At 39.2% G+C, this 12851-nt stretch overlaps 1 protein-coding gene across 3 annotated transcripts in view; it reads left to right on the forward strand.

The window, feature by feature from the left end:
• The window catches only part of PRKG1 (protein kinase cGMP-dependent 1), a 513542-nt gene that overhangs the window by 438498 nt on the left and 62193 nt on the right, over nt 1-12851 (forward strand). For all 3 annotated transcript variants that reach the window (XM_087766550.1, XM_009466038.2, XM_087766551.1), the window contains exon 9: nt 4416-4490. In XM_087766550.1, coding sequence (XP_087622676.1) covers nt 4416-4490 — 75 coding nt within the window. The remainder of the gene's footprint in view (nt 1-4415; nt 4491-12851) is intronic.

Genomic DNA, 12851 nt, shown 5'->3' on the forward strand with positions numbered 1-12851 from the left:
TGCTAAGGGATCTCGGCACCGGGCGGGCTGGTGTCTTCTCCATGCTCAAGCTTAATGGTAAGACTGGGTTGATTCAGCCAGGCTGTCTGGAGGGAAGATGTTCTTCCTGCCAACTGTGAAGCATGGACCCATCTGGGGGGCTTAGGAAATCAGCTTGAAAAGTTCAGCAGAATCCACATATTGTTCCTGGGAATTGTAAAACTATACATCTGACCATTTCAAGGAATTTCTAGAAGCCTTTGGATACTTGGGGAGCCAGACAGCTCATTCAAAAAATACAGTTTTCTTCTGATCAAACGTATCATCTAGGTAAACATATTAATATTTTATAGCAGATGTTAGTTGTCAGATGTCTTCTATTCATTTTTAATTCCAAGAGCAATTTTTCTTCACAATTCATAGGCTTTCTGTGTTTATGACTTTCTAAGACCCTATGTGATATAAAATAGAGACTGTTGCTGGTTAAGTATTTCCTATTGTGATACTGCAATAATTCATCCTCTAGGAAGAAAGTAATTGTGGGAGATGCACGATGTTGGTGTCTCCAAATTGTTTCAAGTTTGGCTCTGTCATAGTTCATCTTAGTGAATTTTCAAGGTCCCCGGAGGGGTTATTAGATTTGTTGCAGAAATACAGTTGGACTGATTGGGGAAAACTTAACAATTACGACATGCTGGATCCTGTAGGAAATTTTCTATAAAACATCTTCTGATGAAAATTGTATAGACACAAGTGGGACAAGCTTGAGCATCTGTTTTGTAAATAAATTTAAATAAACACATATAGACACACTTTACTTGCAGCTACTTTGTATGGAGATAAAACAAGAGGAAAAGGTTCAAAACCTGTTTCTAACATCTTGATCGTCATTGACACCCTGAGAGAGAAGTTGGTGCAACTTTTTAAACTTTTTTTTTTTACACGTACCTCTGGAACCTGAAAAAGTTTTTGAAAATGTTCGTAGATTCTCCTGAGCTGTAAGGATATTTACACTGAAGTTGATTCGAGTTCATCTTTTATTTATATGTGTTTTTTCCTCCATATAATTTATTTATGTTGATAAAAATATTTTCCTGGAGTGCTGAGATTTACCAGGTGTAAATGTTATGGATGCTGGGAGTATAAAATTGCCTAGTGCAGATGTTAGAGAGAGGAGCTGAAGGATAAGAGCCACTAAAACTCAAGGCACAGCTGCTGCTGACAGAGGCTGGTAGTGCTACAAAACTACATGGTATTTGCAGATGTTGAGAGCTAAATGCTGTTTTTTCTGCTTATTGTCTTCTTCAGTTGCACATATCAAGATGATACAGGTATTTTAAGGGAACATTTTAAATATTTCAGGTATTGTCAGATCTTTCACTTTGGGTTTTAGGTTTTTGTCCTTATTTGAAAGCCTGATTTTGGTTTGTGATGAGGATAGCTGTGAGGTGTCAAGAAAGGTTGCTGTATCAACCTTTCTGGCAAAGGAAACTGGAGAAAAATAAAATAAAAAAGTATTATCCTAGCATGACTGACCCTATACAAGCTGAGCTCAACTTTTTCATTGGAGATTTTAGTTTTTGCGGCTTTACTGTTTTTCCCAGTTGTGGTGAAGTTTATCCATGGAGAAAATTGGTTATGAGGAGAGAATAGAAAAAATGAAGAGAGAAGGCTATGAGGAGAAAAAAAATGAGCAGTTTTCTGATTAAATTTTTGGAGAAGTTGTGACTGAGGTGATACTTCAACGGCATTGAGATAGGCAATAAAAAAGTGACTCCAGGGAACTTCAAAATCTTGCCCAGTCCTAAGTCTTGCTTAAAATATTTTCATGAAAACTTAAGGATATTAGACGAACTGTTGTTACTCCTTTCAGTGACTTTTTCTTATTTGCCCATATAGTGTTTCACTATACAAAGATTTATTTGCATTGCCAAAAAAATACTGAATGTTTAACCCTGCCACATTTCCTAATCACATGAAAGCAAACCAAGCCTAGATATTTTAAATTGCATTTTAAGCCTTAGGTCATGTCTTATAACGTTCCAGGAGGATTACGGTATTAATGTGTCTCACTTAATTGCCTAAATATCTGTTTGTGATGCAAGTGACCATTAACATATACATCTTGCTTTGCTTTCACTGTCATCTTTCAAGGGTTTGGCTTCATCCTATGGCACATATTCAGCACAAGAAAGATAAACCTTGATTTGTTGAATGAACTGATTTTTTCCTCATTTCACTGCTGAGTAAGGAATTTTGGGTCAAAAAGATACCCTGGTGATTAGCACATCTTAATATTGAAAATTACAGCCTGGCTTGTTAAAAATCCTAATGCAATTTCCATGCAGGAGCAAAGGGGTCTTTGCCTTCTCTTCCTCATTGTTCTCATTGCTTTCCCTGTGCTGTGTAACTGATTTCCTAGGTATCATTTAAAATATTACAAATTAAACAAAGTGGAAAACTCGTGGAATTTGTGTGGGCAGAGGATATTTCTAGAGCAGTGATGACTGTAATTATGCAAAAGGCCATGCTGGAAAAGCCCATTACAGCAAGCAGCTCTAGATTCAAGCCAGTATAAATAGCTCTCCCAACTGTGACCTCTTGCCTCATATTTATTACAATAATGGGTAAAATATGGATTTTTTCCGGCTGCTATTCATAAAGCAAGAAAATTAAGCCTCCTTTTGTTCTTCTGGAAGTTGTGTCCCCACTTGCCGTGTGCACACGGGGCACCTTGCTTAGGGTCAGGCATCTCCTGATGCAGCAGGACACTTAAGTACCTACTTAAGACTGTATGACGTGTTTAAGCTGCTTGAGCAAAGCGTGGTCCAAACAGTTTCATTGCGCTTGAGGCCAAAGGGAGAGCAAAGTCACCCTGGTTAACCTTATACGTCACAGGATATTGCATTTCCCACAGCTGCCCTCCACTCAACCCAAATACATCAGGTCAATGAATTCTGCTCATTGCTGTATTTTCACAAACAGCTGGGGTTTGGAGCTTTTCGGTCAGTAGGATTTTCATCTGTGGCTCTTTATCCTATATAATGTCATGTGATCTGAAACCAAGTGATTTAGGGGGAAAAATGCAATGATCTGCAAACTGTTACCTTTATTAACGTGCCCTGTATTTTCCTCATCTGCTGAATAGCATTAATTCTGATTCATCCTACAAGTCTTTGTTGAGAGAGGGCCATAATCAATATTCTGTTCTTAATGTTAAATTTATGAATTTGGTCCTAAATGGTGATTTTTTTTTCCAATTTTTTAAGCCTTTCAATTAATTTTTTTCAACTTCTTAATAGCCATTTCTGTTCTTCAGCTCTGTTTTTATTGCCTCAGGAGCGTCATGAACATATAGAAGCCGGAGGAACTGCAGGAGTTTAATTTCTGAAGCTGTGACATTAAGGCAGAGATTAGTCAAGAGATTGTAGTTTTCAGCAGTTCATCCTTTCAAATTAGCCCAACTTTTTTCTCATTTTGCAAATGGCATTTTCTTTCTTGAAAAAAGAAAACCTGTGTGTGACAGACACGTTGGGAATGATGGAAATGTATAGTATGAAAATGTGCTTTTCACCTGGAATATTTTCAGTTACAGGTGTTAACTGATTTCAGTTATTAAAATTAGTAAAAATATTCAATTTGTATTTCTTACTTAGTCTCTGATGCTGTGTAATTCTAATTCTTTTTCCGATATGTCTATGCTCTTTCTATCTCCCCTGGGACAGGGAATGGTGTTAAGGGACTGCTGAAGCTACTTGCAGCTTGTACAGAAGACAGCTCAGCACCAAGTGTATCAGACACTCCTAACATTTCACCCCACCTTACTCAGTTTAACCCAATTAAAGTCAACTTTCCTCTTAAATGTCATTAAGCAATTTGGCTTATGACAGTTTGTTTGCCTTTCTGCCCTCACTTTCTTTTCCTTCTCTGCTTCCCCTCCCCTCCCTGCCATTTTATTTCTCTCTGCTGTGTCCTTGGTTGCTGTTTCTCTTAAGATGAGAAAGCTATGATACAGAAATAAATATTATCCTTCACTTTGAAAGCAGGGAGATTTCTAGGGTTTCTGGTTGGAGGACAGGGATATGGTGGTGGCACCTCACCATCATGGGACTTACTAGCCACGTTGATAGATTTACTCTAAAACTTACATTGGAGGGAGGGAAAACTTCAGCAGTAATTGCAGGGGGTTCAGTCCCTAAAAAAGATGGATAAATAAGTTTGGATCTTCTTGGCATTCGTTATTGCATTTCCACCCCTTCTCCACCGTGTCTAAGGCCATGTTTCCCAGCAGATGCCCAGTTCTCACTCTGGTTTGGTCGGTCACAGCCATCCCCAGCAACAAGGGATGGTCCCTGGTTGCTGCTGAAGAGCCACATTGGCTTGCTTGGCTCCCAGGTGGAGACTCTTCTGCTAAAAATGCCTCTTTGTTTTTACAGCTCCTTCAAACATCTGATTGGTGGCTTAGATGACGTTTCCAATAAAGCCTATGAAGATGCAGAAGCAAAAGCAAAGTAAGTGTCTGCTTGTTGTGTTCAGCGTAAAATCTTAACCTCATTTTTGTTGATGGTACATCATTGTAATTCAAAAAAAACCTGTTTTTTACAACACAGTAGTATAAAACAGCTTAAAAAGTAGTGAATTAGGTCCTTACTCTGAATTTTCCTCTGGATGAGCCTCCTTCTGTCTCCCTGGCTCTCTCCATGAATATGGGGGGACTGGAGGGAGATGGGTCTCCTCAGGTCAGTGCCCAGATATGAGTGGTCCCAAGGTCTGTCTTAATCACAATATTTGAGTCCATAGAAATGTTGGATCTTCAAAATTTATCACAAAATAATTTTCTTGAAATATTTTAAGGTGAGAAATTACAGATCCTGGAAAGCTCAGGTAATGAAGAAAATTGTTGTTGAATATGATTCGTTTCTTTAGAGAACTCTGTCGGACATTTTCACGAAGTCAAAATGTGTTCTGAGACAAAGAATGGAGAATTCAGTTTGTCATTTTTGAATGAATACTAGAGCTACTTTGATGTGAAGCAATATATTCATCTGAAGTCCTACTATAAATATTCATTCCTTTCAGAAGTGAAATGTAGTGTATTTTAAAATATTTCCAGAAAAAAACCTCTCTTCATTCATTCTTGATCTACAATTTGTTTTTAATAGGAAAACTTTGTTCTGTCTGTACTTTGATGCTATACCAACAATATAGCTTTTGAAGAGGAACATGTTCTGATTAGAGGGATACTGAATATAAGCCAATATGATTCAAAGGCACAAGTAGTTTAAAAAAAAAATGAAGTTGCTTTATACAAAATTATTTTACTTTTCTTCTTACAAAATTATTTTACATTACTTCTGGGTTTTTTTTATTATTACCACATTAAAGAAGGGGTTAGCTGTTTTCTCAAAGTCAAATGTTCAGTGTGACTGTTAATCAGTGGTCTGCAGCCATCTAAATTTAAGATTGCTCTCAACTTATATATAGTAACTTCTCATTAAACCAGAGGGGTTTGAAATAGTGTATAACAAAGGAATTCAGCACTCCTGTGGAGAGAAAATGAGAAGCCCTAATTAGTTAGTTGATTAAAAATAACTTCTTGTTTGCTTGTTTCAGAAAGTAAATATGCATCCCAAGAAACTTAGTTTCTTGAGCAAAGCTTGCTAATATTGCAAAGTACCCACAAATTAAGCTAGTGTTTTCTTTTTTATCATCTTTGAGTGATATTTGAAATACATTTTTAATCATGTTTAATTTATTTTAAGGTACTAGAAAGCACCCCAGGGTTGCATTTGTGTTTAGAATAATATTTCCCTGCCCCAAATCAAACATGTAAGCTTTCTTCTTCAAATGCTTAAGTTCCCTAAAATTCTTGTTGACTTAATTAAAAAGGCAGGAGGCTATCAGCCTCTTTTATCATCCCAGAAAACAGGTATTTGGGGCACAGAATGCAAAGTCAAATGGACACAGTGCTATAGCAGAAGATAATTAGCTATTAGACATTATAGGTAAATATATATTATTATATATATTAACTATTAGTACCAGCTGAAAACATGGCATTTTAGTGCCAGTAGCAGCTTATGCAAAGCATTTGACAAAGTGTTAGAAAATTAACTTAATCAGTTTCAGAGAGATGGTCCTAAGTATCCCAGGCATGTGCTATTATTATTTTAGATATATTTTTTTTAGTGTTACCATTTAGATTATATTGATTTCCATCTGAACAAAAAGGAAAAAAACATTGGTAATGAAACTGAGGATTTTTGTTTGTAGTAATAACATGATGTTATTAGCACAGTAGTTTTTGTAAGGTTACACCACAACCCATTAGCACTAAGCAAAATTTGCAAATAGGACTTGCCATTCCCCATTTCATAGTCTGTCTTTTCACATCAACGATTTTAAGCTGTACTATTAATAGAGTATCTCATAATAATTTATTATCACAGGCAATGACTGTGTATGCAGATTGTATTGGAGACTTTTTCAGGATAATTTTGTGAGTTTTAGGGAAGGGCTTTCAGGATCCCTTGTGCGCTTTATAACGTGCCTTTAGGGAGGCTGCAGTTTTGGACCTATTTTGGATAAACTTCATTTTGGGAACCAGCGGGCCAATGTTGACCTTAACATTTTTGAGCTTTTATCTTCTTTATTCCTCTTCTTTTCTTATAATGCCAAATATTTCATCCCAATGGAAGGGCAAAGTGAAGGATTCTTGGTGATGGAGGAATTGTTCCCCAAAAGGAGGAATCAATTAATTTTGATAGCAACTTTTCTATCTTAAAAGTCAGAGGTCTGTGCTCGAGTCCTGTCACTCGAGACTGTAGGTGACAGTGACATTATTGCCCTTCACATATTGACATTTTGACTTTGAAAAAGCAGAAGGGATCAGTGCTGTCTGCCTGGAGAAACATGAAAAAAAAAAGGAAGGCTCCTTTGAAAGATATGGCATTTATTAGTCAAATACCATATTCAAGTTTGCTTGACTCCTTGAAAGCAAGCGCATGCCTGCAGAAAGATTAATAGAAGATGGGAAAATGGCAATGTTACTTTGAGAGTAAAGTGAGATGCATTGGAAGCTGCTGCAGAAACTTTTGTCGCTCGAGTGTTATTATTTCTATATCTCGCAAGATAAAACTCCTCTGGGAGAAAAGTCTACTTGGCAGAAATTTTAACCTGGATTACTTTTCAAGCAGCTGTTAATTAGCTCCAGCTAGTTGTCCTTCAAGGGCTTATCTTTTCTGAGGGGAAGTTTGTGAAAGGGAAGAACTCGGCATATAAAGCGCGTTCAGTTGGTGAGGCTTTACGCAAATCACGTTAAAAATTTTTTTCCCCTCTTTTTGCATCCTTGTAGCTAGCATCTCATTTTCAGTGCTTGTATGGCAGGTGGCAAAAGGCCTTTGGATGGATAGAAATTTTCTGTATACCCACATCTCACCATGTATCAGGGGATCAGGATGATCCATGCAAAGGTCAGACATTCAGCAGAAGTAATCACATAGAGTAAATACAAAGGACATCATTGTGAGATGTCATTACAGTGTCAGAGCCTGCTTTTGTTGGTGTGGTGGCCACATTGAGGGCCAAAATGTGAACAGTTTAATATTTTCTTACCAGTTGCTGTTGGTTAAGAAATATGAACTGAAATGATACATATAAAAATATTTACAAAATGGCAGCAAATATATTTCCATATAGATCTACCATATCAAGGTGATTATTAAATTCCTGTTAATTTGTAGGCTTCTGTTCAGCAAAAGCACAGGTTTAGACTACATCCGATGCAGGGTTCATGTTCCTAAGCAGGACTTGGGCCATGGCCAGGAGTTCATTGCAGAAATATCTACCAAATCAGTGGCACTGGTGGGTCTTTTTAATCTCCATGCTAGACCGTGACCCTGGGGTTACAGAGCAGGTAGTCCCAGTGCAGGGCATGACTGAGAGGATGCTAGGCAGAAGTTAGAGGGTCAGAAGATCTTTCCATGTATCCAACAGTCCTCCAAGTCTGAAAGGGCTGAACAACTTTTTGTTGAGTTTATCTCTTGGTGACCTGGTGTTTTCCCAGCTAAGCCTTGAGATATGGTTAGGGTGCTCCTAGGACCTAGGAAAATGTTCTAGCAATCAAGCTGCTGTAGACAACTGAGCTAACACTTCCTACCCTTGGGCATGATTTGAAGGAAAGAGCAAACTCTGCTCAGCTCTTGAAGGCAAAGAAAATACATATCACCATTCAAAAATAGTTCAGCTGAGCAGAGGGTCTTCCTGCACCACTAAATGAGGTGTCCCAGAGGGACCATGGCTTTAGGTATCTGCATACTGGCCGTGACGGTTGTATGTGTCTTTCTGTTCTGCATGGGCACCTTTGGATTGTGTCCTAAATGCCTGGCTCTTGGCCTGTATGGGCAGCTGAGATGCCCAACACAAGGCTGTGTCAATGCTCCGGTGGGAAGGTGCCGAGGAGTCCCTGCCAAGCAGACTTTGAAGAAAGTTGTGCTCTTCAAGAGCGTTGGCCTTCCCTCAAGAAGACATCTGTGTGTCTAGGAAAGCAAGTGTGCACCTGGGCCGCTGAAAGCAGTGGAATTCAGCAGAGTTGCTCATGTGCCCATGCTGAATCATCTTTGATGCCACTTTGTGAGTTTCCTTAAAGTCAGGTGACTATAAAAATTGTGGCTTTCATCTAAATGGAAGAACCCTTTTTTATCCTCATGATTACAGGGATTGTCTTTATAACATGAGTTTACTCCAGCACCAGAACTGATGTACTTGTTTACAACTAATACCTTACTACCCATCTAATACCTATTTTAGAGACACTTTTCCCTGGTTTTTGCAAGCTTGGGATTGGCAGTTCTGCTTAATGTCCATCCTTTGTGTTCAGTCTCTAAAGTCAGAAATCATCAATGTATCATCAGTGAGGCTATATAATTAATATTCATCCTCGCATGTATTCAGATAAGTTAATAAGTTAATAAATTAATCAACTAATGAATATTACAGTTACATCCTTACCAGAGTAAAGGCAAAGAAGAGAGGCAAACATTTAATTTGGTTCATGTTCTGAGAAAATGGGAGTTTCAGAAGAACGGTGCTTGTGTCCTGGTGTCCGACCCAGATGTGCTGGTATTTAGGGCATGAAGGAGATAGTTAAATAAGCAGGAGACCCATATAAGTATAGATTACTTCCAGAGGGAGCTGCTACTGCAGCTCTCATAAATCCAAGAGGAAACAGGTGGTTTCCACTGGAGTTGTTGGTGCCAAGTGAAGTGAGGGTTCAGCGAACATCATTAGCTCCAGGCACACAAATCCCTTGTGCTGGCATCTTGCCTGTCCAGAAAACTCCTGAAGTTAATCTTTGCACACTACTTCAACCACTAACAAGATCATCAGGTGAGGTCCCCTCTGGCTTGGTTCAACCTTTCTGTGACATGGCTGTAGCAAGTCACAGAGGCAAGGACAGCAACAAGGTGGCCCTCACCATCATGCTGGGAAAGCTGGCATCTGCCTGGGCTTTGCCTGGCCAAGCAGAGTGTATCCGCTCTGATGACCAGGGTCCCTGCGCTCCTTTTCTGCTGTCATATCCAGAATTACCTGCTGATGTTGACCTTCTGTGGCAGCAGGGCTTGAAGTCCAGACACCGGTGCCTTCGTGCTGTTGCTCCAGGCTCTCTGCAGATGCAGGCTATTTTGATTGCACTTTTTGCTTTTTTTTTTTTATTCCAGCTGCGTTGCAGCCCTGGGGGAATACATGTTGGTACTGACAGCCAAAATTGTCTCCTTTTCATAGGACTCAAGGAGGCAGGGACCTTTGTGTAGGTATACGATGTCTTTTCCTTGCCTAGCAGCTCTGGCCCCAAATGCCTTTTGTCTTTACCTGAGCTGTGTTTTAATAAAGATCTCCATCCAGACCTTTTATTTTACTGGCCGGAGTCATCCCTTTTTTCACTTTACACCTCCTTTCTCACTACATTTATTCGTAACAAAGCATCCTAGCAGTTCATTGACTTAGTTTTGGTGCAGAGGGTGATTATTAATATTTTTCAATTTTATATGCATACTTTGTAGATACTTTTCCCATTCCACCCTGGCTTTAAAGGTAAAATTGACTTTATTCTATAAAGGTACAGATACCGCTTCACAGTTTGATCAAGCAAGGTGGTATGGTGCCCCGTCTTTTTTCCTTTCATTTGCTGCTTACAAAATGGTACAATGTACTGCAATACCTTTTAGCACTGGCTTTTTTGAAGATGCTGGTTTAGGAAAAGTTTTCATCTCCTAGCCATAAGCAAATGCTTGTGTGCGTGGCTGGACTGAAGCATCTCTTGACGTCTCCTGGCAGCTGGTAGCTGGTGTTCAGGTGCCATCTGCTGTTGAAGGCTTCCCATGAGCTGTGTCCAAGTATCATGTTTTGCAAGATGAAATCCCCATATCCCCCCAGTCTGTCTCATTTCTCTCTTGCCAGCATGTTTACAAGAGAAAGTATTGTCAAGTGTCCTGTGTGGCTCCTCGGAGGTGTTCCTTGGAGGTCCGCTGCTGGCTCTACATGTGTCTCCTTCCTATACAGCCTTTTCTTTTGCTTTATGAGGTTATCTTTGAGAGTTATTTTAACGGTTGAAGTTGTCTCTGGGAGTTGAAAGCTTATTGCACATGGATAGGTCTAGGTATTAGTAAGTAGCGCAGATCCAGAGGAACAGATGTGTAGAGAAAAAAATGTTGGTGACAAGGACCTGCTGTACAGACTATTTGCATTTCTGTGGGGCTTTCCTTTGGGCTACTTCAAGTCTGATTCCCTGGACTCAGTGTTAAACAGTGCTTGGGGCACATAAATCAGCTCCTGAAGCACATCTTCCAGTTTAGCATTACCTGAGAGGAGCCCAGTTCTCGCGCTCTTGTCCCACTCAGAGACAGGAGAAGAACCCATCAGGGGACTTGCTTCAGAAGCACGCTCCTCATCTGAAAAAAGAGATATTTTAATGCACCTCGTGTAGAAAGACTGCTCTTTTTGATAACCTAATTGCAGTGTTTGTCTGAAGGTGGTTGGCAGTGATCTGGTCATAGATGTTGGTGTACGTGTCATGTAGACATCTGCTCTTTCATGGTCTGTGGGTACCAGGGTACAAGTTCCGGCCAACCTCTCCATAAATGTATTAAGGCTGGAGTTGGCCCTTCAGCTCCAAAAAATGGGCCATGGCATGTGGCAGAACCCAGCTTATCCTGGTGCAAACTCCTGTTTTGGTAAGATGGGAAAGCTTTGCAGATGCTATGTCTGCAAGCACACTAGTATGCAGTGTGTGTGACCTACAGCCAGTCCATGGATTTTGGGTGAATAATAAACTACCCTGTGTATTAGGAAAGGATGCTTTTTATTTATCTTGTTTTCCTTTAGAAATATAGCTAAGATAAGCCAAGAAAGATTTTAACCCCTGACAAAAGGGAAATTTTCAGAGTTAAAAGTTCCAAAACAGGAGCTACCAATTAAAGATAATGATTTAATTAAGGTCTGACTTTCTGTTGGGCCACAGCTTTGGAAAACTTTGGCTGAAATAATTCAGCGACGCATGAGTGCAATTAGATTAGTAATTTTTCTGCAAGAGAAAATATTTTCTGGCTTACACCATTAGGAAGGTCTGGGCAGCCTGAGAGCTGTAATAATTGGCTCTATCTCCCTCTGTGTCAATTGTTTTCTGAATTAGGGACCATATGGGAACTAGCTTTTGCCTTGGCTATCTGCAGTGCCAGACTGGGGGGAGAACTTTTTTGGGATGTGCAAAAAGGGGGAAAAAAGCTCATTAATGCTATAAAAAAGCAGAGAGTGCAACTATTTATTTTAAGCTGTGTAAAGAATTAAAATAATTCTCGTACTTGGTGAGTGCTGTAGAGAAATCATAACTAATCGTTGATACCTGTTGAGCTTGTATGAGTTTAAATATCTTCTAAAAATTTAGAAAAACCAATACTTTGAATGGCATTATTTGGCCTCTGGTATGCAAAAGCTATTTTTCTTTCTGATGGAGAATTTTGCATATAACACAGTTTAGCCTTAAATAATTCTTAATTTCATCCTGAAGACACTGGTAGTTTGTATCCAAGTCAGGCTATCAGATTTTCCCAACTGCTGTAATAAATAGGTGTTTACTTAGAAAATAAGATCTCAGAAATCATTTTAAAAGGCAAGAGCCCATCAAGATAACATGCAGGGTGATATCCCTAAATGAAGGTAGTGGAGATTGCTAAATTATGAATTTCTTTTTTGAAAGTGAATTGCTGTTTGCTTGCAGATTTGCATTACTCATGCAGAGATCTGTGCCAGGTGGACTTTATGGCTGCTTTCCTCTTGAGAAAATCCACTGTGTAATGCACCATGTCGGTCACGAGGGATATATTAAATTAGCTTCTAAAAACAGGTCATTTTTATGTAGGTAATAATCTATATGCTTTCATCTTGCTCACTTGACCTTTCGATATTATAATGGGCAGTGTCACATGTCAGATGGAAGCACTAGTGAAAAAAAATCAATGCCTTTGAAGCAGGCTGCTATTATATTTTACTGCATTTGTTTTATAAAATTAGGGCCTGTACTGATGAAATCAAAATGCAGCAGAAAGCTTTCTGACAATAATGAGTCTCATTCCAGAGGAAACAGAAAAATGCTGTGGTGAATGCATCCATGTGCTCAGCAGTTCCAGTTGTACAGGGTAGCACTTGATGGAAACAGAGGTCTGTGCATTAGAAATATTAACCATTCCTTTGGCATTTATCTAAATACTTTTTCCAGTATCTGCTGAGAATACTTATACTAATCCCAGTATGGTCATTTAGAGCTTTGTGTAGCACAGTCTTGGTAGTTTTAAACAGAAACCTGTGCAAACTTTGGC

This window comes from Nipponia nippon, unplaced genomic scaffold (genome assembly GCF_047370975.1).
Source record: "Nipponia nippon isolate SJK-2023a ecotype South Korea unplaced genomic scaffold, ASM4737097v1 scaffold_3, whole genome shotgun sequence".
NCBI classification, from domain to species: domain Eukaryota; kingdom Metazoa; phylum Chordata; class Aves; order Pelecaniformes; family Threskiornithidae; genus Nipponia; species Nipponia nippon.